The sequence below is a fragment of the Onychomys torridus genome, chromosome 5, assembly GCF_903995425.1.
Source record: "Onychomys torridus chromosome 5, mOncTor1.1, whole genome shotgun sequence".
Taxonomy (NCBI): domain Eukaryota; kingdom Metazoa; phylum Chordata; class Mammalia; order Rodentia; family Cricetidae; genus Onychomys; species Onychomys torridus.
Window position 1 is genome coordinate 136,359,065 of NC_050447.1, and position 23,190 is coordinate 136,382,254.

Sequence of the window (23,190 nt, forward strand, 5' to 3'; positions counted from 1 at the left end):
TACCACTGAGCTAAATCCCCAAACCCTAATTTTTAAATTTTTAATTTTATGTGTGTGGGTGTTTTGCCTGCATGTATGTCTGGGTACCTCTTGCATGCCTGGTGCCTGTGGAGGTCAAAGAGGGCATTGGATCCTCTGGAACTGGAATTACAAACAGCTGTGAACTATCATGTAGACCTCATCCTTCAGAAGAACAGCCAATGTTCTGAGCCATCTCTCTAGTCCCTCCAACTGTATTTTTTTAATTAATTAATTAATTTTTCTATTATCGGCTTGATACAGTATAAATTCTTATCTTAATAGTGAAATGTTTCATTGAGGCTTGCTCAGTAATTGAGTAAACCCAAAACTTATTATAGGCCACAGTCATCCTAGGGTTCCCCCCTGCTATATAGCCTCTCTGGTTCTGTGGGTTGCAGTCTGATTGTTCTTTGCTTTACATCTAGTATCCACTTATGAGTGAGTACATACCATGTTTGTCCTTCTGGGTTTGGGTTACCTCACTCAGGATGATATTTTCTAGATCCATCCATTTGCCTGAAAATTTCATGCTGTCATTTTTTTCTCTGCTGAGTAGTACTCCATTGTGTGTATATCTACCACAGTCTCTTAATCCATTCTTCAGTTGACGGGCATCTAGGTTGTTTCCAGGTTCTGGCTATTACGAATAGTGCTGCTATGAACATAATTGAGCATGTATCTGTGTGGTATGATTGAGCATTCCTTGGGTATATGCTCAAGAGTGGTATGGATGGGTCTTGAAGTAGTTTGATTTCCAATTTTCTGAGAAACATCTAGCTGTATTTTTTGAGGCAGGGTCTTTCATTAAATTAGAAGTTCATCTGATTCAGTGGCTGGCTGGCTAATGAGCTTTAGAGATCCACCCTTACATCCCTTCTAGGACACATGTTGCCTCCTGCAGATGATTCCTACTTTCTCCACTCACAAAGATCCACCTGACTCGGGCTCCTGACTACTGGGACTAAGGATGTATACTACCACACTCAACTCTGGTCTATTTTTCAATTCTAGGACAAAATAACCTAAAAAAGCATACAAGTAGAAATTACATATATGTATATATAATACATTTGATACATATTTGGAGAGTGTTGATGCTAGGAGCTGAACCCATGTTCTCATTTGCGCGCTCTCTCTCTCTTATTTTTTGAGACGGAGTTTCTCTGTGTAGCCCTGGCTGTCCTGGAACTCACTCTGTAGGCCTCTAACTCAGAGATTCGCCTGTGCTAGCACTGTCCAGCCCCATGTTCTCTCTTATGCTAGCAAAATATCCAACCACTAACCTACATCCCCATCCCTACTGGATTTTTTGGTATGTTGTTGTTATTTTGTTTGAGACAGGGTCTCACTAAGCAATCCTGGATGGCCTGAACTCATAGAGCTCTGCCTCTGCCTCCTGAGTGCTGGGATTTTAATGGATTTTGTGTGATTTAATTGAAAGCCTGGGTTCTCCATTCACAAACTCAATTTTTAGTGTAGGAAAGTGACACATTTTTTTTCTCCTCCGAAAGTGTCAGATGCTTACAGTGTTTAAATGTGGTGACATGTCTCCTACCAGGAAGACATGTTTCTGGGGCTAAATTTTAATTTCCTAAAATTCTAACAAATATGGATCATTTGTGTGGGCAGACATATTTGAGGTTCTGGGGAGCAAAGTGATAGTTACAAGCATTCTAGGCAAGAGCTCAACCACTGAGCTACACTCCTAGCCCTCTACATCAGTTGTGAGACAGGGTCTCATTAAGCTGCCTGGACTGGTATCAAACTGCTATCCTGTCTTACATTCTGTACTGTATAGGTGAGAATGTAGGCCTATGTTCCCACACATTGCTTGGAAATAAAAAGCTATTCCCTATTTACATTAAGTCAGTAAACATGTTCACGTATGGAATTTTAAGTCCTTAAGGGTTGAAGTTTGGAAATGTCAGTGACTCACTGATTCCAGATTGCTAGTTGAATAAAACTAAATAACAACAAATTGTAACAATCTATAAGAACCTTTTGAAACATCCTGACTACCTCCCTATACTTTTAAGTCATTGTACGACAATTGGCATATTTAAAATGCTTTTCTAGAAACAAGTTTGGCTTCTGTAGGTGCTTTCATCAACTCTCATTGTGAAGAACAAGGATAATCTGTACCTTCTGGAGCTGCTGTGAGGAACTCTAGAGCAGACCTCTGCATTGATTCAACTGACTGCAGTCCCAGGACTTTCCAGTTCCTGTGAAACAGTTTGCACTGTGCAAAGGGACACGTGTCATTCACTTATTGTCCTCTCTCGTACTTCCTTTTTGAATCAGGGTCTTATGTAGCCCAGCCTGGTCTCATACTCACTATGTAGCTGAGGATGACCTTGAACCTCTGATCCTTCTGCCTTTGTCTCCCAGTGGTTGAACTACAAGGATGTGCCACCAAGCCTGGGCTTCTGCAGCACTGGGACCTGAGCTTCATGGACGTTAGCCACTCTACCAACTGAGCTGTGTTCCCCAGCCCTCTTTAAAAATTACATTTATTTGTTTTTGTGTGTGAGTATGTATCTGTGTGTAGTCACATATGTGTGTACCACAGTGTGTGTGTGTGTGTGTGTGTGTGTGTGTGTGTGTGTGTGTGTGTGTGAATGTATGTGTATGTGTGTATATGTTGGGGAGCTGTCAGAAAACAACTTGCATTACTTAGTTCTCTCATTCCACCAAATAGGTCCCAGGTATTGAATTCAGTTCATCATGATTTAATCTTAGCACTTGGGAGCCCAGGTAAGTAGAGCTATGTAAGTTTTAAGCCAGTCTAATCCACATAGTGAGCTCCAAGCCAGACAGGGCTACACAGTGAGATCCTGTTTCACAAAACAAAAAAGCAAAAAACTACACACACACACACACACACACACTTAAATATATATTTCATAAATTTTCTATTTTTTATTTTATATAAATGTATATTTAAATGTGTATGTATGTATATAAAGGATTTTTTTCTGCAACTGCTTTGTTTTCTGGGATCATGTTGTGTGGTGGTATGAATGAGAATGGCCCCTATAGGTTCATATATTTGAATACTTGGTCCTCAGCTGGTGGAACTGTTTGGGAGTAGTGGTGTGATCTTGTTGGAGGTGTGTCACAGGCAAGGGCTTTGAGGTTTCAAAAGCCCATTTCATTCCAGCTGGCTTTCTGCCTCACTGTCCTTTTATTTATTTATTTGTTTGTTTGTTTGTTTGTTTATTTTTTGGTTTTTCGAGACAGGGTTTTTCTGTGTAGCTTTGGAGACTGTCCTGCCTGTAACTCACTCTGTAGACCAGGCTGGCCTCGAACTCACAGAGATCCACCTGGCTCTGCCTCCCGTGCTGGGATTAAAGGTGTGCACCACCACTGCCCAGCTTGCCTCACTGTCTTAACACGTGACCTCTCAGCTATAGCTACAGCACATGCCTGCCTGCTGCCACTGTGCTCCCCTGCTGTGGCAGTCAGATTCTAACCCTCTGAAACCTTGTCTGGAAAAAACCAAAAACCAAACCAAACCAAAACTAACAAGATTCACTTTGCCTCTAGGGATGGACATATTAGGCCAGCATTTTATCATGGAACTACATACATACCCATCCCCTAAAAGAAAAATCTGAGCATGATTTGTTTCCCTAGTGCTGAGGATAGAACCTAGGGTCTCACACATGCTAAACATATACTGTCATTGAGCTATAGGCCATCCTGATTTGTTTTGTTTTCCTTTATTAGCTGGATGCTGCTGTTGCCAGGGCTGGTGGGCTTAATAGACCTTGCTTCAGTTTTCTGAGTAGCTGAAACTGCAGTTTACTGACTGTTCCTTGCTTTCAGCCATGCTTTTCAAAATTTGCAGTTGTCTCATCAAGGTTTTTGTTTCCACAGCAGTTCACTGCAGAAGGCTCCCAGTGAATTCCTTCATGGAGTCATGGCCCGTGGAGAGAGCTGACTGTTCTGATAAGGGTGCAGCCCATGGGTCTCATGCCCCACATGTACGTCTTCAGAGGGTTTTATGCAAGGGTTGTAGTTGAACTCTACTGCCTGATGTTTGAACTGGCCAAAGAATAGTTTTCTCATAAGCTGGGAATGAACTCCTGCTTCCCAGGTGATACATGGCTTCACACATTGTCATCAGCCTGCTTTCAGGCTGTTTGTGGCTCTTCTGGAATTAATTGTAAAAAATGTTCTTCTGCGAAATGTGTTTTATGGATGATGGTTATAATAGTAATTCCATACAGTGTGCAGAGTGTATAGGTAACACCTGGTGAACACAGCACCACAAAATGTGTTTTTGTTTTTTCAATGGTGCTGTGTATGAACCCAGTGCCTTGGACATGCTAGGCAAGTACTGAGCTACACTCCCCCAGCCCAATATTATTGTTTTTTTCTACAATTTCTATGTTTTTCACAGAAAGGGATTTCAGTCCTAGTATAATCATGACTTGGACCTGGGAGTATGTTTATATAGTTCAGTGTGCATTGCAGATAATTTTATAACACACACACACACACACACACACACACACACACACACACACACACACCCAGGCTGGTCCTGGGCTCCAGTGAGTGATCTGTCTCCCCAAGTAAGTGGGACTATAAGTACTTGCTACTTGTGGTGGTTTGAATAACAATAGTCTCCCATAGCCTCATATATTTGAATACTTAGTCACCAGGGAATGGGACTGTTTGAAAGGATTAAAAGGGTTAGAAGGTGTGGCCTTATTGGAAGAAGTGTATAACTGGGGGTGGGCTCTCAGGTTTCAAAAGCACATACGCCCAGTCTCTGTCTCTCTCTGCCTGAAGATCAGGATGTAAAGGTCTCACAACACCTATGTGCCACCATGCTCCCTGACATGATGCTAACTAATGTCCTGAGCCTCTGAAACTGTAAGCAAGTCCCCAATTAAATGCCTTTTTTTAAGTGCAGAATTCTACCAAAAATATAGAATGCTTTACAAATTTGTGTGTTATCCTTGTGAAGGGGCCATGCTAATCTTCTCCATCAAATTTTAGTATATATGCTGCCAATTCAAGCACTTAAATGCTTTTTTAAAAAAAATTTATTAACTTTATTTTATGTGCAAAGGTGTCAGGGTCCCCTGGAACTGGAGTTGCAGACAGTTGTGAGCTGCCATGTGGGTGCTGGGAATTGAACTCCGGTCCTCTGGAAGAACAGCCAGTGCTCTTAATCACTGAGCCATCTCTCCAGCCTTTTTTTTTTTTTTTTTTTAAAGAGTTGCCTTGGGCAGTGATGGCTCACACCTTTAATCCCAGCACTTGGGAAGTAGAGGTAGAGGGATCCCTGTGAGTTAAAGGCCAGCCTGGTCTACAAAGTGAGTTTCAGGACAGCCAAGGCTGTCTCGAAAACAACAACAACAACAAAGAGTTGCCTTGGTCATGAGGTTGCTTCACATCCAAATAGTGATTAAGATATCACCACACCCAGCTATTGCCTTGGTAGTACATGTATTTGTTTGGGTGGCAACCATCTGGAATTTTACCTCCCTAAAGCCACATAAATAACATTTTATAGTTGCAAATATATAATTTTTGTTAAAACTGGCAAAAAGGGATCTGGTTATTACTCTTTATGTTCATATTAGAATAGTCTGGGTGTGACAGCACATACCTGTAATCCCAGCACTTGGAGGTTGGGACAGGAGGATTAGGAGTTTAAGACCAGCCTAGAGAGAGCTGATGTTTTAAGATTTATTCCTTACATTTGATGTGTATATGTGTATGTATCAGAGTACACGTTCACCATGTGTATGCATGTGCTGATGAGGCCAGATCTACCGGAACTGGAGTTATAGGCATTTGTGAGGAGACTGATATGGGTGCAGAAAAACAAACCCAGACCTCTATAAAAGGAACATAGGCTCTTTACATCTGAGCCATTTCTCCATGGGGTAGAGAATTCTAAGCCAGCCTACTACATAGTGAGGAACTGTTTTCCTTCACCCCCCAAAGAACCCCACAACAACAAAAAATATCCCAAACAAAAAATAGCAAAAAAAATTTTAATTTTGAATTCTGAAAATTCTCATTTTTATTGATTTAACAATATGACTGTTCATATATACTCATGTGAAAATACATTAAAATAGTTTTGTGACTTAATATGCTTTATATGAAAGTATAAGGTCATAGTAGTGTCACAGTTGCTAATGATTACCAACGTTTTGATTTTGTGATAGTTTGCATGAAAATTTCTGGGACAATTTCTTAGCTGAGTTATATACACACACACACACACACACACACACACACACACACACACACGTGTGTGTGTGTGTGTGTGTGTGTGTGTGTGTACTGCTAGGGATAAAATCTAGAGCTGCACACATTCTAGGTGCCTTGTTATAGATATTTAAATATTTAAAATATGGTCAGCACTGGGATATAGCTCAGAGATACAAGAACATGTGTTCACATGCATGAAAACTTTGGTTTTGATCCCCAAGCGCAGCCTCTAAACCAAACCAAGTATTTCCCTCAACTCACTTAATTCCACCAAAACAATCCTAGTGCAGTAGATGGTGAGTGTGTGCTGACCAGGCCCTCTGCTATCTCTGCAGTCTTGTTTTCATTGACCAATGACTCCTCACTTGGGAGACAACCACTGTCACCTGCATGGTGTTGGAGTTTTACGTAGGCAGGCATTTGCCCTTTCATGTTTAAACACTTCTGCCCCACCCCCAAATCAGACAAGCTTATTAGAAAACATGGGAAATACAGAACTTGGAAAGCGAGCAGAAACACTTATAACCTCACCACACACACACACACACACACACACACACACACACACACACACACACACACCCTACTGGCAGTGTTGTACTGTGCTTGTTCACCATCTTTTCTCCAAGAACACAAAAAATTAAAACACACATATATGTGGTTACACTGTTTACAGAATCTGACATCTGTTGTTGTTGCTTTTTCACCTATTAAATAAAACTGTTGTGAGTTGCTTTCCCCCTTCCATTAATTGTTTTTCTAAGGCTCTTCCTCAAATAGCTCAGGATGGACTCCTGTCCTCATTTCTCAGTTGTAGGATTACAAGCCTGTGCCATCATACCTGGCCCATTTTTACCTTCCTTCATACACACATGCATATATGTATGTAGTTTTATAAGATTTATTTGTTCCTTTTTTTTTTAATGGTTTTTTTGAGTCAGGGTTTCTCTGTAACAGCCCTAGCCATCCTGGAACTTACTCTGTAGACCAGGCTGGCCTCAAACTCACAGAGATCCACTTACCTCTGCCTTCCAAGTGCTAGGATCACAGGCGTGTGCCACCACTGCCCAGTGATTTATTTATTCTTATTTTATGTGTATGAGTGTTTCCCTACATTTATGCATGTTTACTACATGTGCACCTGGTCCCCAAGGCCAGAAGAGGGTGTTGGATTCCTTGGAACTAAAGTTACAGATAATTGTGAGCCACCCTGTGGATTTTGGGAACCAAACCTGGGTCTTCTGTAAGAGAAGCAAGTGCTCTTAACCACTGAACAATCTTTCCAGTCCTCCTTCTAATATTTTAGTTGCCAAAAATATTTTATTGAATGGATAATTATAGAAGCTATAAAATTCAAAATTACTATCCCATGTTTGACAACTGATGCCTCTCAGCATAGAGTTCTATAGGCACATGAGCTTTGTGTTTTCATAACCTCATAAAGCTATGATGCCTGGCATTTTGGTTCACGTTTCAAGGGCCCATTCACAAGTGGAAGATCCCACGTGAAGTCACACATGGATAACTGTAGGTCTGCTCATGAAGTTCACAGGCTGAACTCCCACAAGCTGTAAAACAGAGTTTATGGGTTTGTGATCCAACCTATTCCTGTCTCGATGCACAAAGTGGATGCTGTTACCTAGAAGAGAACAAGGACAAAATGCTGAGGGCAAATGACGCACTAGTCTTTAGATTTACTGCTTACCAGGATCAAGGAAGCCTTTCAGCTCCTAATTAGTCCGGAGGGAAAAATTAATTACCTGGAGTCCATTACATTCCCTATGTAATGCCACCATAATTCTGCATCATGGCAATTAACCACAACAAGGCAATGGTTGAATAAGAGTGTTACTTAACACGTTATGAGCTTGGAGGGGACAACATCCTAAATTATACCCTTTTATTCAGTTTCATCAAGTATAATTAAATAAAACAACCAACCAGACAGGCAGAATCTGGAACTAACATAGGTATCAGCTCAGAAATTACATCTATTTCCTAGGCACATGACTAATAAATCATTTGCTTCAAAAAACTCACTTCTGGGGCTGGGTGTGGTAGTGCAGTATTCATGAGGATCTGGGTCATCCCTAGCACTGCCAAAATTAAAAAAAAAAAAAAAAATAGAAGGAAAGAAAAACACTGATTTCATAGGATGTTTTATAACTAACCTAAGATGTTAGAAGAGAAGGCAGAAAGCCAACTAGCTACAGTACACCTAGACATCCACAATCTTATCCACTCAAGTTATAATTTATCATATAAGTCTGTTCGTTCCACCTTGAACTAAAAAACAGAATTTTTGTTTGTTTTGAGACAGGATCTCTCTTATAAGGAGTGACATTATTTGAAAGGATTAAACTGTGGCCTTGTTGGAGTAGGTGTGGATTTATTGGAGGAAGTATGTCAACAAGGGTGGGTTTTGAGGTTTCAGAAGCTCAACCTAGGCCCAGTGGCTCTCTTTTCTTGCTGCTTGTCATACCAGCTGTAGAACTCTCAGCTACCTGGTCTCCAGCATCATGTCTGCCTGCATGCTGCCATGCTTTCTGTCATGATGATAATGGACTAGACCTGAACTGTAAGCTAGCCCCAATTAAATGTTTTCCTAAATAAGAGTTGCCGTGGACATGATACCTCTACAGCAATACAAACCCTAAGACAATGGCTAAGTGACTCAGTGACATGAGCTGAGGAACAGGGTAAAAACCAACAACCCCTTCCAGGTCTTGAATGCAAATTAGTTATTCAAAAATATGGGTCTGGAAGACTGGGGTACAGCTCAGTGACAGGAGCATCTACACAGTTCACAAGGCCCTGGGTGAAATACCCAACACCATGGAGAAAGAAAAGAATATGGGCTAGTGAGATGGCTCAGGGGGTAAAGGCACTTGCCACCAAGCCTGACAACCTGAGTTTGATCTCCAGGACCCCACATCATGGAACGAGAGAACAGACTCAAGTTGTCCTCTGACTTCCACATGTACCAAGACACATGTGTCCTGCTCCCTATGCATGCATGCTCACACAAACACATGCACATACTAAACAAAGAAATGCAAAATGATTTATTAATCCTACTACTCAGGAAGCAAGGACAAGCAGACCTTTGTGAGTCTGAGGCCAGCCTGCTTTGCAGAGTCAGTTCTGCATCAACTAGGGCTGCACAGTGAGAACTTGCCTCAAAACAAAATTTTGAAAAGGCAGAGGCAGGTAAACCTCTGTGAGTTCAAGGCCAGCCTGGTCTACATAGTGACATAGTGAGTTCCAGAACAGCTAGAGATACATAGGGAGACCCTATCTCAAAAAAAGAAAAAGGAAAAAAAAAAAAAAAGCAGCAAAGAAGGGAAGTGATGGAAAGGGGGAGCTGCAAGCTGAGAGTGGACACACAGCCCTTCCCCAGTGGACTCAATCCCCAGCACCAAAAACAAACTTCCAAGTGGTTCAGGAGCATTCTGGGTAAATTTACAGAACTCAAAATGGGCTCATTTATTTACTTATTTATTACTACTGAGCCCAGGTAGCAATGCACCTGCCACTGAGTTACAACTCCAGCCCCAAAGGGCTTTTTTTTTTTTTTATTTGATCTAAATTTGTGAGAGATGGGTAAAATAGTGCCTGCTGTAAAAAACCAAAACACTCAGTCAAAAGCAGTCCTTTCAAGAGTCTGGGATTTATAGACGTGTTAATTTAATAATTCACTAGCAGGTCCAATTTTAAAGAGGCAGAAGAAGGAAGAACAACCTGCCTATGCCACAGTGACTTTTTGGTCTGTGATTGCAGAACTTGAATGTGGAGAAAGCTAGCTTTCCACACTGACCAGTGTGCAGCCAGAGGCATCTCTGGCCCAGACACAGTCAATGCTGTTGTTGCAGCCTGTGGCTTATGGTAGATCTCACTTCGGAATGGGCTAACCCCAGTACTGGCTTGCTTTCAACACCATGTGGGTCTCCCAGTTTAGTTAGTAAAAATAAAGATTATTTTATTTAAAAAAAAAAAAATTGAGCTCTCCAAATTTGAACAACAAGTGGCTTTACCTGGGGAGCTATCTGGCTGGGCCCCCATCGAACTTAGTTAATATAACTTTATTCATATTCTCATCCATATTAACTGTCTGAATGTTTTTTTTTTTTTTTTTTTTTTTTTTTTTTTAAAGCTTTTTAGTTTTCTTTGTTTTGTTTTGTTTTTTGTAGCCCTGGCTGTCTTGGAACTCATTCTGTAGACCAGGGTGGTCTTGAAATCAGAGCTCCACCTGCCTCTGCCTCCCGAGTGCTGGGATTAGGTGTATATCACCACCACTCTGCTTTTTCGTCTGTTTGTTTTCCTGTCAGTAGATTTCTTTTTTTAATATGGTAATAAGGACACAGGTTATCAAAGTGTAGAGCTTGTTTGGTGAATCCTCACTCTAATTACATTTTCTGGACAAATGTAGAGAGACCCACTCTGGAGCATTCCTATTCCTTTGAGCCAGACTGCTTTGTTGAGCCTGGTATCACTGTGCACATCTGGATCCCCCATTTCCTTCATGGTAAATTTCCAGATTTCTTTGAGTGCCCAATGAAAAATATGGAATACTTTGCAAATTTGCATGTCATCCTTTGTGCAGGCGCCATGCTAATCTTCTTCGTATTGTTCCAATTTTAGAATATGTGCTGCCAAAGTGAGCACTGAACACCTTTAAGATTTATTTTTTTTTTAATTAGGTGTTCTTGTATGTGTGTTTGTGTGTGTGGGTTGTACACTTGAGTGTAGGTGACCAAGGAGGCCAGAAGAGGGAGTCAGATCCCCAGAAGCTAAAGTTTTAAGTGATTGTGAGTCACCTGATATGGGTGCTGGGAGCTGAATTTAGGTCCCCTGCAAGAGCAGCCAGTGCTCATAAACACTGAGCAATCTCTTTAACCCCTGTTGAACTTTTAAAGGAGTGTAATGGTCATATATCAATCAGCAAATCATAGCTTACTTTCTGTGTCCCAAATCCCTGCCCTCACTCTGCAGTGATGAGGACCCTCATCAAACACAGACGCCTCTGAAAATGAAAGATGCTCCTTACCAAAGCATGCCACCACATTAGGCCAGGCCTCTCATTTTCAGTGTCTGTCACATAAGAAAAGTGGGTGGTTCTGATACTGTGGAGGGCACTGAGACACAACCGGTCCTTGATGCTTACCTGGACCTAAAATGAGGGTTCCACCTTGCTGAGCTGGGTCTCCTTGGAAGTCAAAAAGCGGGCCAGTGACTGCTCGCCACAGGCTCTGAAGGCTTCCTGAGAGCAGGCTGGACTTTATGTGGGGGCTCTGTCCTGAAATATTGAAAATTGTCTTTAGGTATTATCATTTTGTATTTCAATAAGATATGATTGTCAGTCCTAGAAATAGTGGAGAGGGTGCCTGAACTGGCCTTCTTCTGTAATCAGATTGGTGACTATCCTAATTGTCTTGGAGAGTCTTCATCCAATAACTGACGGAAGTAGATGCAGAGATCCACAGCCAAGCATTGGGCTGAGCTCCTGGAGTTGCTATGGAACAATCCTTTTTTACACTATGAATATGTATTACTCTCATTGGTTAATAAAAAGCTGGTGGGCTGGTAACTAGGCAGGAAGTTAGTTGGGAAAGCCAAACAGAGAATGCTGGGAAGGAGAAGGGCCGAGTCAAGAGTCGCCAGCCAGATGCAGAGGGAGCAGAAGATGAATGTGTCGTGCTAATAAAGCTACCACCATGTGGCAGAGCATAAATAAGGAATATGGGTTAGCTTAAAATGTAAGAGCTAGTTAGTAATAAGTTTGAGCTATTGGCTGAACACTTATAACTCATATAAGCCTCTATGTGTTTATTTGGGATTGGGCAGTTGGGACAGGAAACATCCATTTACAGGGAGTTTTGTTAAAGAGAGAGGAAGGATTGTACAAGCCGGGGGTGGTGGTGGTGGTATCAAGGTCATGACAGGGGAACCCACAGAGACAGTTGACCTGAGCTCATGGGAGCTAACCGACTCTGGACCAACAGCTAGGGAGCCTTCATGAGACCAACCTAGGCCCTCAGCATGTGTGTGACAGTTGTGTGGCTTGGTCTGTTTATGGGGCTCCCAGCAGTGGGATCAGGACCTGTTCCTGGCACTTGAGCTAGCTTTTGGGAACCCATTCCCCAGGCTGGGTTGCCTTGCCCAACCTTGATGCAGGGGGAGGAGTTTGGTCCTGCCCCAACTTGATGTGCCTCTCCTGGGAGGCCAGCTCTTTTCTGAATGGAGATGGAAGAGGAGTGGAGGGGGAGGGGGTATAGTAGGGAGGTGAGAGGAGGAAATGGGAGGAGAGGAGGGAGGGGAAACTGTGGTTGGTATGTAAAATAAATGAAAAGAAAAAAAAAAAAAGATGTCAGTTCTTACATAAACCTTTTTTTTTCCCCCAGAGCTGAGGACTAAACCCAGGGCCCTGCACTTGCTAGGCAAGCGCTCTACCACTGAGCTAAATCCCCAACCCCAAAACATCCTGTGTTTTTTTTTTTGGTTTTTTTTTTTTGGTTTTTCGAGACAGGGTTTCTCTGTGCAGCTTTACGCCTTTCCTGGATCTCACTCTGTAGACCAGACTGGCCTTGAACTCTCAAAGATCCGCCTGGCTCTGCCTCCCGAGTGCTGTGCTGGGATTAAAGGTGTGCGCCACCAATGCCCAGAAAAACATTCTTTAAAAATAAAGACATGGGTTGGGGATTTAGCTCAGTGGTAGAGCGCTCGCCTAGCAATCAGCAATTGCAAGGCCCTGGGTTCGATCCTCAGCTAAAAAAAAAAAAAAAAAGTCTTAAAAATAAAGACTTACTTTAAATTATGTGTGTGTGTGTGTGTGTGTCTGTGTGTGTGTCTGTGTGTGATTGCGCAGGTGCATGCTGTACCCATTGGAGGCTAGAAGGAGGTGTTGTATCCCCTGGAGGTCAAGTTATAGTTGGTTGTGAGTTGCCCAGGGTGAGGACTGGCAACTGAACTTGGGTCCTTTGCAAGAGCAGTGTGAGCTCTTAATGGCTGAACTGTCCTATCATCTCTCCAGCCCCAGAATGATTCTGTATCAGGCCCCATCACCCTCTCCTTATTCTTCAATGAAAAGCATAGCCCTGGACTTTTCATTTATCTTTTTTCTTCCTTGAAACAATGGCTTAACCTGTCACTGACACTGACTCAGGGAGTCCTTTTCTAGGACAGTGTAAAACATTTGGTAACATCCTTGTTTTCTTTTTTTTTTTTTTTTTTTCCAAGATGAGGTTTCTCTGTGTAGTCCTGGATGTCCTAGAACTCACTCTGTAGACCAGGCTGGCTTCAGACTCAGAGATCTGCCTGCCTCTGCCTCCCAAGTGCTGCAAATAAAGGTGTGTGCCACCACTGCCCGGCTATCATCCTTGTTTTCTGCACCTGCTAGATGCCAGTAACACTAGTCACTGAGCTGGACAACTGAAAATATCTCCAGCAAAGGACAAACATGCTGGGAGGGGGTGATGTCTCTTCTGAGGGCATTGTCTTAAAGGAAGAAGTGATGATGGGCCTGGACCATCTGCTACAGAGAAAATCATGATGAACTTCTCAGATTTGTACTATTTCTATCTTAATTTCCCACGTGTACTTGCTTGGTCCCTTGCTAATAGGCAATCATGCTCCTCTCCAGGACCCACTTTGCACAGGCTGTTAAATGATGATCAACACCATTTCTTCTTCCTGGGCCCATGACTAGGTTAGGTTACCCTTTCCAGTTTCCCTCACACTAGCTGTGGTAATGTTCTAGCTAGTGGGTGAAGAGTTGCTTCTGGGCCACGCTCCCAAAACCTCTAAGTTCTTGGAAAACTTGGATTGGAAATGACAGAGCCACAGGAAGGCAGGGGCTGGGTCTCAGAAGTGCTGCTTGATGCCTGTCATGACTTTCACAGTGACTGATGCGTCTGCTCTGTGACTAACATTCCTGCTCCCACTGAGCTGAGAAACTCAGTCTCTGCTCATCTTAGAACTATTTTTCTCTTATTCTTGCCTTGTTTATGTCTGACTTTAAGCTTTAAATTTTGATGACTGTACAGAAAAAACACCCAGACTCAAACTTACTTTCCCCTACTGCATTCTTCTGACCTAGATCAGTTTGACCTTTATCTACATGCCAAACAAGCAGTAACTCAGTGGTGACAAAATCTACCTGAAGATAATATCAGATCAGACAGGTGGAAGGCTAAGTTTCAAGATGAACCTTTTTTTTATTAAAAAAAAAAAAAAAAAAAAGATTTATTTATTTATTATGTATACAGTGTTCTGTCTGCACATATCCCTGCAGGCCAGAAGAGGGCGCCAGATCTCATTACAGATGGTTGTGAGACACCATGTGGTTGCTGGGAATTGAACTCAGGACCTTTGGAAGAGTAAGCAGTGCTTTTAACCTCTGAGCCATCTCTCCAGCCCTCAAGATGGATCTTAATACTTAATATAGATGCTAACTGCAAGCCCGGGTTGTTTAATTTTTTTTTTTCAAGACAAGGTTTCTCTGTGTAGCTTTCTGCCTCTCCTGGAACTCACTTGGTAGCCCAGGCTGGCCTTGAACTCACAGAGATCCACATGGCTCTGCCTCCCGAGTGCTGGGTTTAAAGGTGTGTGCCACCGCCACCACCACCCGGCTAAATAATTTTTTTTTCCCCTGGAGCTAAGGACTGAACCCAGGGCCTTGCACTTGCTAGGAAAGTGCTCTACCACTGAACTAAATCCCCAAACCTTATTTTTTAAAATTGTATTTATTTTATGTATCATGGGCATTACATATGTCTGCATACCAGAAGACTGTAACTGGCTATAAAGTGGGATTCCCATAAGCCCTTTTGGAATATAATGAATTTTCTTGAGCGACTCACAGAATTCAAGCAGTCTATGATGGTTAATTTTAATTGTCAATTTGATATGATCTAGAATCATCTGGGAAGGGAATCTCAGTAAAGAATTGTCTAGATTAAATTGATCTGAAGACCTGTTTGTGGGAAATTATCAAGATTAGTGTACCCACTGTGAGTAGCACCATTCTCTGATTAGGGAATCATGGATTATGTATGAGTAGAGAAAGGAGGCTGAGCATTAGCATGCATGCATTAATTCAAAGCTCTCTGCTCTTTACTGTGGATGTAATGTGACTGGCTGCTGCAAGTTCCTGCTGTCTTGACTTCCTGTAGTGATGGCCCATAATCTAGAATTGTGAGCCAAGTAAGCCCTTTCTCCCTTAAATTGCATTTAGATAGATGTTTTATCACAGCAAAAGAAATGAAACTGTGACATTTAGCATAAAATATAATCTTAGTGGTTTAATTTTTTAAAATTTTATTTTATTTGTATGGGCATTTTGCCTGCATGTAGATCCTTGAATCATGTACATACAGTGCCCACAGAGGCCAGAAGAGGGCATCAGGGCCCCAGAACCAGAATTACAGATGGTTGTGAAACACCAAATGGGTGAATGAATGAACCTCTGTCCTTTGGAAGAGCAGCCGATATCTTAACCACTGCGCCATTTCCCCACCCTAATTGATTTAGTTTTTGAATATCCCAAGAATGACTCTCAGAGTTATGCTTTCCTTCCTTATAAGGAAGAACCTTTCAAAGCATTTTATGATGTGAAGAGATGACTCAGTTCCCAGCACCCCAAGTAATTCACAATAGTCTGAAACTCCAGCTCCAAGGGATCCAATTCCCTCTTCCAGTCTCCATAAACAATGCACATGGTACATACAGGCAAAATACTCATACATCTTTAAAAATTACTTTATAAAATCTTGCCAGGCAGTGTGTGCACACACACCCCTTTAGTCACCGCACTTGGGAGGCAAGAGCAGGTGTATTTCTGTGAGTTTAAGGCCAACCTGGTCTACAGAGTAAGTTCCAGGATAGCAAGGGCTACACAGAGAAACCCTATTTCTAAAAAAAGAAAAAAAGAAAAAAGAAAAAAAAAACAAAATAAAATAAAATTTACTTTATAGAATCCAATATTTTTAATTAAAAATGTGTGTATTTGCCAGGTAGTGGTGGTGAACTCCTTTAATCCCAGCACTTGGTAGGCAGAGGCAGGTGGATCTGTGAGTTCGAGGCCAGCCTAGTCTACAGAATGAGTTCCAGGACAGCCAAAGCTATACAGAGAAGTTCTGTCAACAATAACAAAAAAAAAGTATTTATTTATTTATTTATTTATTTAGTGTGTGTGTGTGTGTGTGTGTGTGTGTGTGTGTGTGTGTGTAGAGCGAGAGAGAAAGAGCATATGTAAGTGTGCATCCATATATGTGTCATGAAGTGAGTATGGAAGGTAGAGGAAAACTTGTGGGAACCAGTTCTTTCTTTCTACTATGTGGGTTCCAGAAATCAAATTCCAAGTGTAAGCTTTGCTGCAAGTTTCTTTATCCACTGAGACATTTTGATGACCCAAAATCTAATATTTCTGTTTGAGAATATGATATCTTAACTATAAACCCAAAGATACATACATTATACTATATAATTATGCATAGGCATATGTATTTATTTGGCATAGCTCATATTTATATACTGCAGATTGTAAAAGTCTTAATATAAGTCTGTTTTGACATAATGCATATTATATAACAGTATCACAGACAAAGCTTTATAAAATGATATATACTGTATGCTATATGAAATATATTTAAATAAAAGGAGTGGAAAACAATTTGCATATATTCTCTCATAATTATAAAATACATTTGGTTTGGAATTAACTTATTTTCTTTACATTTCCTATCTTGAGACAAGAAATGTAGTGTCACATAAATGAAACTCACAGACCTTTTGTTTGTTTGTTTGTTTTTTGATAGCGGTTTCTGTGGTGATATTTTATCTGTGCTATAATAAAGTTTACTTGGAGATCAGAAGAAAAACCCAGCCACTATATTAAACATGGAAGTCAGGCAATGGTAGCACATGCCTTTAATCGAGAGGCAGAGATTCATCTGGATCTCTGTAAATTCAAGGCCACTGTAGTGGATAGCCATCCCAGCATTGGCCTGGAAGTTCCAACCCCCATTGAGGCTTCGGTAATGGTCACGCCCACAAAGCGGGGCAGAGGAGGAAGCAGAAGACCCAGGATCAGGAGGAGGTCTCTCTCTTGGTTCTGGGACGCTGGACACAGGAGGTAGACCGAGCAGAGTTCTCCAGAGAACACCACCAGACTGCGCCATACCTTTGCCAGACCCTACAACCTATCCCTTCATTTGTAAGTTACCCCACAAAATAAACCTCCCTTTTAACTACGTGGAGTGGCCTTAATAATTTCACCAATAGGCCACACTGGGAACAGACCCAGACATGGTAACACACACCTTTAAATCCCAACACTAGTTAACCATAAAGGTCTGGAAGTTTGTACAAACAGACAGAAAGTGACAGAGCTGGGCATAATGAGGAAGTGATGTAGCTGGGCAGAGAGAGGGAGTGAGATGGCAGAGACAGAAAGGATATAGACCTGAGTATACAGGATGTGGCTCTCTGGAGGCTGAGGAGTTAGTGAGATGAGGTTGTCTGTGGCTTTTCCTATTCCTGTGATCTCAGTTTTTACCCCAATATTTGGCTCTGTTTTTTTTTTTTTTTTTTTTTTAAATAAGACTGTTTAGCAATTTGTCTTATAGGTTTCTCTGTGTAGCCTCAGCTATCCTGGAACTCTGTAGACCAGGCTGGCCTCAAACTCAGAGATATACCTGTCTCTGCCTCCCAAGTGCTAGGATTTAAGGTATGTACTACCACCATCTGGCTTGTTTTGTTTTATAAGACAAGATTTCTCTGTGTAACAGCCTTGGCTGTCCTGGAACTAGTTTTGTAGACCAGGTTGGCCTTAAACTCACAGAGATTCCCCTGCCTTTGCCTCCCAAGTGCTGGAATTAAAGGTGTGCACCACCATGCCTGGTTTAAAAACACATTTTTGTTGTTTGTTTGTTTTTTGAGACAGGGTTTCTCTGTGTAGCTTTGCACCTGTTTCCTGGAACTCACTTGGTATCCCAGGCTGGCCTCGAACTCACAGAGATCCACCTGGCTCTGCCTCCTGAGTGCTGGGATTAAAGGCGTGCGCCACTACCACCCGGCTTAAAAACACATTTTACACATGGTAAGGCTGTTAGTGCACATGAAAACAGTGAGCCCAACCCTGAGGCCTGTGATCCTACACTAGTAGGTGAAAACTGAATGCTGGTTCATCAGTTTTAGTCAAGTTTAGGTTGCAGTCTTAAATCAGCAGTAAGATGGGGCATGGTGTCACATACTTTTACTCCCAGCACTAGGGGAGGCAGAGGCAAGAGGATATCTGTGAGTTTGCAGCTAGCCTGGTGTACACAGCGAGTTCTAGGCCAGCCAGGGCTACATTGTGAGACTGTCTCAAAATAAGAAGCATACTAAAATAAAACCACCAGCAAAAGAACATGTCAATCAGGGGACAGGTGCTGGAGAGACTGCTCATGGTAAGAGCACTAGTTGCTATTCCAGAGGACCCAGGGCTAGATTCCCAACACCCATATGGTTGTTCATAACCATCTAGGGGATCTGATACCCTCTTCTGGCTTCTGTGGGCACTAGGCACTCATGTGACATACTTGCAGGCAAAACACTCTTATGCACTAATAATAATAATAATAATAATAATAATAATAATAGTATCATGGCACATCTGCTTCATAAGCAGCCCCTAGCCCTGTCTCTAGTGAAGCCTCCTTGGCCAAGTACATCTTTGTCGCCATCCCTGCCTTCGGCTTGGCCATGTCTAGTTCCTCCTCCACACATTCTGTGACTCTTTCACTTAGCTGCCACAAAACACCAGAGGATTACCCAAAGATAAATTAACATTCTTAGTCAACCTGAATTCAGTGTGAACCAGCCCAGCCTATCCAGTCACTCATCCAGTTCAGCCAGAGGCTAGTACCTGCATGTCTTCAAGTGAGTGTAACTTCCTGAAGCTTTGGACATCTGCCTTTGTCTAGAGCACCCCTTCCCATTCTCACTCCACCAGGAACTTTCATGGTGAGCTGGGACTTCACCTCCAAAGTCAACTGCCTCTAGACCCTTCTCTTCCACATTCTCAAAACAGGCATTTGTCCCTCCTGCATCTCTGTGGTGACATTTTATCTGTGTAGCCCAATAAAGTTTATCTAAGGATCAGAGAAAAAGTCAGCCATGTTCTCACCACTTGGCGATCATCAGCCAAAGAGATGCCTTTCTGTTCTGCCATCTCATTTCCTCTCTCTACCCAGATATATCACTTCCTCTTCCTGCCCAGCTCTGTCACTTCCTATCTGTCTGTACAGACCTTTATGGTTAGTGCTGAGATTAAAGGGATGTACCACTCACGCTTGGCTCTGTTCCCAGTGTGGCCTTGAACTCAGAGATCCAGACAAATCTCTGCCTCCCAAGTGATAGAATTAAAGGCCTGTGCCATCACTGTTTGGCCTCTATGTCTAATCTAGTGGCTGTTTTGTTCTCTGATCCCATATAAGTTTTATTAGGGTACACAATATATTGGGGGACAAATATATCACCACACATCTCCTCCATTACAGGCCTCTAAGCTGCACTGAAATCCCTGGAAGGCAGAAGCTGTCCTTTATCATCTTCCCTCAAGGAGTATCCAACACATGGGTGTCACAATAAGAACACAATAATTGTTGAGAATGACTGACTGGAATCTGACTGACTTCTCATATCCAGTATTTCAGAAACCAAGTCTATCCTACAAAAAGACAAACAGGTCGATTCAGTTGGGCTTGATGCTGTGAATCCATCATCCTTGCACTCAGGAGGCATACACAGCAGGACCACAAGTTCAAGGTCAGACTGGGACTACATAGGAGACCCAATTTTAAAAGTAATGGACTAAGTTGTTTTGCAGAGGTCATCTCATGGCAGTGTCATGTCCAGGCAGTGGCATGGCTACTGTTCACTACTCGTAGTCAGTTCTGTAGTGTGAGGGGGGGCTGGGCAGAGATATGATATAGCAAGAAGAAGATGTAAGTTCAAAGACACAAACAAGGCCAGTGCAAGAAGAAAGCTATGTCCGGGTGATGGTGGCGCACGCCTTTAATACCTGCACTTGGGAGGCAGAGGCAGGCGGATCTCTGTGAGTTTGAGGCCAGCCTGGGCTACCAAGTGAGTTCCAGGAAAGGCGCAAAGCTACACAGAGAAACCCTGTCTCAAACAATCAAAAAAAAAAAAAAAAAAGAAAGCTATGACTGTTAAAGATATTGGGGTCACTAAATAGAACTTCTGGCTCTTTATAGACAGAGGAATGCTGCTTTGAGGGTAGGACCCTAAAATTAGAGCCTCAGACTTGTGAAAATGTAAATCCATCTGAAAGAAGAGCCTGAATTGACAGTACTACTGAGGGTCCTCTGTCCAAAAACAACTGCTTAGGTATCTGCCCAGGTTCAACAACTAAGCTTCAGGTCATCATCACTGTTGTAGAAGGGGGCCACTCTGCAATCTGAGCTGGTAGAGCTACACAGCATTGCCTATGTGGATTTGTGGACACAAGAAATGCAGAAGTTATGAGGCTGTGACAGCTTGTACCAATGTTCCACAGAGCCATTGAGGCCAGGCAATGTGTGGCAGTGTCACATTCCCTGCAAGTAGCTTGACAGGCCATTGTATAGAGTTGTGAAGGTAAAACTTAAGTTGCAATGGGAATCCCAAGATACTAAAGATACCAGGACTGTGGGACATCTGCTAAAGAAGGCCTCAGGTGGTGGCACTGGCCTTTAATCCCAGCACTCGGGAGGCAGAGTCAGGCCTCTCTGTGAGTTTGAGGCTAGCCTGGGCTACTAAGTGAGATCCAGGACAGGGGCCAAAACTACATGGAGAAACCCTGTCTTGAAAAACCAAAAAGAAAGCAAGCCTCAGGCAAATAAATGAATACATTTAATTAATACAGATAGATAGATAGATAGATAGATAGATAGATAATAAGCAAGCCTCAGGCATGGAGTGGAGTCTGCTGTGGATATCACTCTGTATAAATAAAGTGCTGATTGGCTAGTAGCCAGGCAGGAAGGATAGGGTAGGCGGGACAAGGAAGAGGAGGAGGCTGGGAACAAGAAGGCTGGGAGGAGACTGCCAGCCGCTGCCATGAAAAGCAACATGTAAAGACACCGGTAAGCCACAAGCCATGTGGCAAAGTATAGACTAACAGAAATGGGTTAATTTAAGATAGAAGAGGTAGATAACAAGAAGCCTGCCACGGCCATACAGTTAGTTTGTAAACAATGTAAGTTTCTGTGTGCTTTCTTGGTTGGATCTGAGCGACTATGGGACTGGCGGGTAAGAGAGATTTGTCCTGACTGGGCCAGGCAGGGAAAACTCTAACTACAAATGGCGCCCAACGTGTTGGCAAGAGTTTCCACCTAAAACCTGAGAAAAAAAGATTCTAAAACGGGGCTAAAAACAGCTCCCTAACTGTCTCTCTCAAGTTAGCAGCAGCCTGCCTGTTTGAGCTACTATGGCAGGTTCCTGGCGTGTGCGTCTGACCTGCAGTGTGGCAGGAATGAGAAATCTACAAGCAACACTTTACTCTGCTGCATGGTAGATTTAGCCTTTGCCAGTTTAAAAAAAAGAAAAAAAGTTTCTGGGCTATGCGCTGCTTTGATAGAACTGCTTCTGATAGTTGATGGTACACATGGCTCCAGACCCAGAGCCAGAGCTGGCGGTAAACTGTACCACCGCCATGTTGGAAAGCTGAGGTGGGCAGAGCCAGCAGCCACAGTGGCGCTTCAGTCTTACAAAGATGAATATTACACAGAGAATCTGGTTTATGTTGTCTTTGGGATTTTTAACTACAGAAAAAGATTTGATCATAAAAGCTGTTGAGTTAAACAAATATGTAAATTTTAAAGGTACCTTGACTTCAAAATTTGGATATAAGGATATGTTGCTTTGGAAAAGAGTCTCTGCTTTTGTTTCCACAGAAAGCCAGAGGCTGTGGATTTGTTCCAGATGAAGATACATCAGATTTGCTCAGCCAAGACCACCTGAAAGGTCTCCAATGACACCATGGCCCAGATGATCCAACATCCAGAATGGTTTCAAGGCAACTGGCTCAGAGGTTCACCCTCACGGACTACTCCATAATCCTAAAAATTTTTTTATGCCCCCATAAAATACAGCACACCCCTCCAGTAGGAAGTAGTAAGAAAAACTACGCCCAAAATTATCAAGTTGGCTTTGGAGATGGAATTGGCTCACTCCTTCTCTAAACCCAGACGTACTGCTAAAAGAAAAGATTAAGAGATTCTTGTGTCCCAAATCAGAAGAGCCCTCTGGTGTGGGACAGAAAAAAACCAATATTTTTATTTAAAGCAGGTTGATTATAAATGTGATCTCTTTCTAAAGAAGAAAAGGGGATATGATACAGATATAATAGGATGAAAGGGTAGATTAAGGAACTTACTTCTAAAGAGCAACAACTTGTTTAAAATGTTTTACATTGGTATAGATTTTAGTCTATTGATACAAACTTAAAGTTAATTTTGTTATACTATGTGTATATTTCTACTCTTGTTTAAGGTATTATGTTTGTACAGCTCATTTAAAATTGTAATGGATAATTAAAAATAGATTAATAATTAGTCATCTATGATAATCATACTCGTAGCCATGTTAGTTAAGTCTTCTAGATATACATAGAGATATTTCAGATAGATAGGTAATCTTGAAATACTTCAAAGCCCTACAGAATATGGCATTTAAAATATTTTTAAAATTTAGACTTTCTGGACAGAGAGACATGTCTGCTCCTGGCAGCACCAATTTACTTCAGAGAGGAGGATGGGCATTAAAGACACTTCATATGGAGTTTATCTTCACCTTGGCAAAAATAGCCATTTGGGCAAGAAACTGTTTTTGCCTGGACTGCTTGATCAACTGGACATGTAGGACCCATAAAAGGGTAACCACTAAACT

The 23,190-nt window shown here is 42.1% G+C and overlaps 1 protein-coding gene, 1 non-coding gene and 1 pseudogene across 5 annotated transcripts in view; all 3 read right to left on the minus strand.

The window, feature by feature from the left end:
- Positions 1-23,190, minus strand: part of Prxl2c (peroxiredoxin like 2C) — a 40,799-nt gene that overhangs the window by 10,203 nt on the left and 7,406 nt on the right. For 2 of the 4 annotated variants that reach the window (XM_036187181.1, XM_036187180.1), the window contains 2 exons: positions 11,426-11,557; positions 7,492-7,900 (listed from right to left, as the gene is read on the minus strand). The exons of 1 other annotated variant lie outside the window; for it this stretch is intronic. In XM_036187181.1, the coding sequence (XP_036043074.1) occupies positions 7,773-7,900; positions 11,426-11,557 (260 nt within the window). In that variant the 3' untranslated portion in view covers positions 7,492-7,772. Of the gene's footprint in view, positions 1-7,491; positions 7,901-11,425; positions 11,558-23,190 lie in introns of those variants that run through there. One more of the 4 variants, XM_036187182.1, reaches the window with a different exon arrangement.
- On the minus strand, positions 4,955-5,055 carry LOC118584901 (annotated as a pseudogene).
- Positions 10,819-10,926, minus strand: LOC118584984. Its single transcript, XR_004945139.1, has one exon. It is a non-coding gene; the product is annotated as a U6 spliceosomal RNA (small nuclear RNA).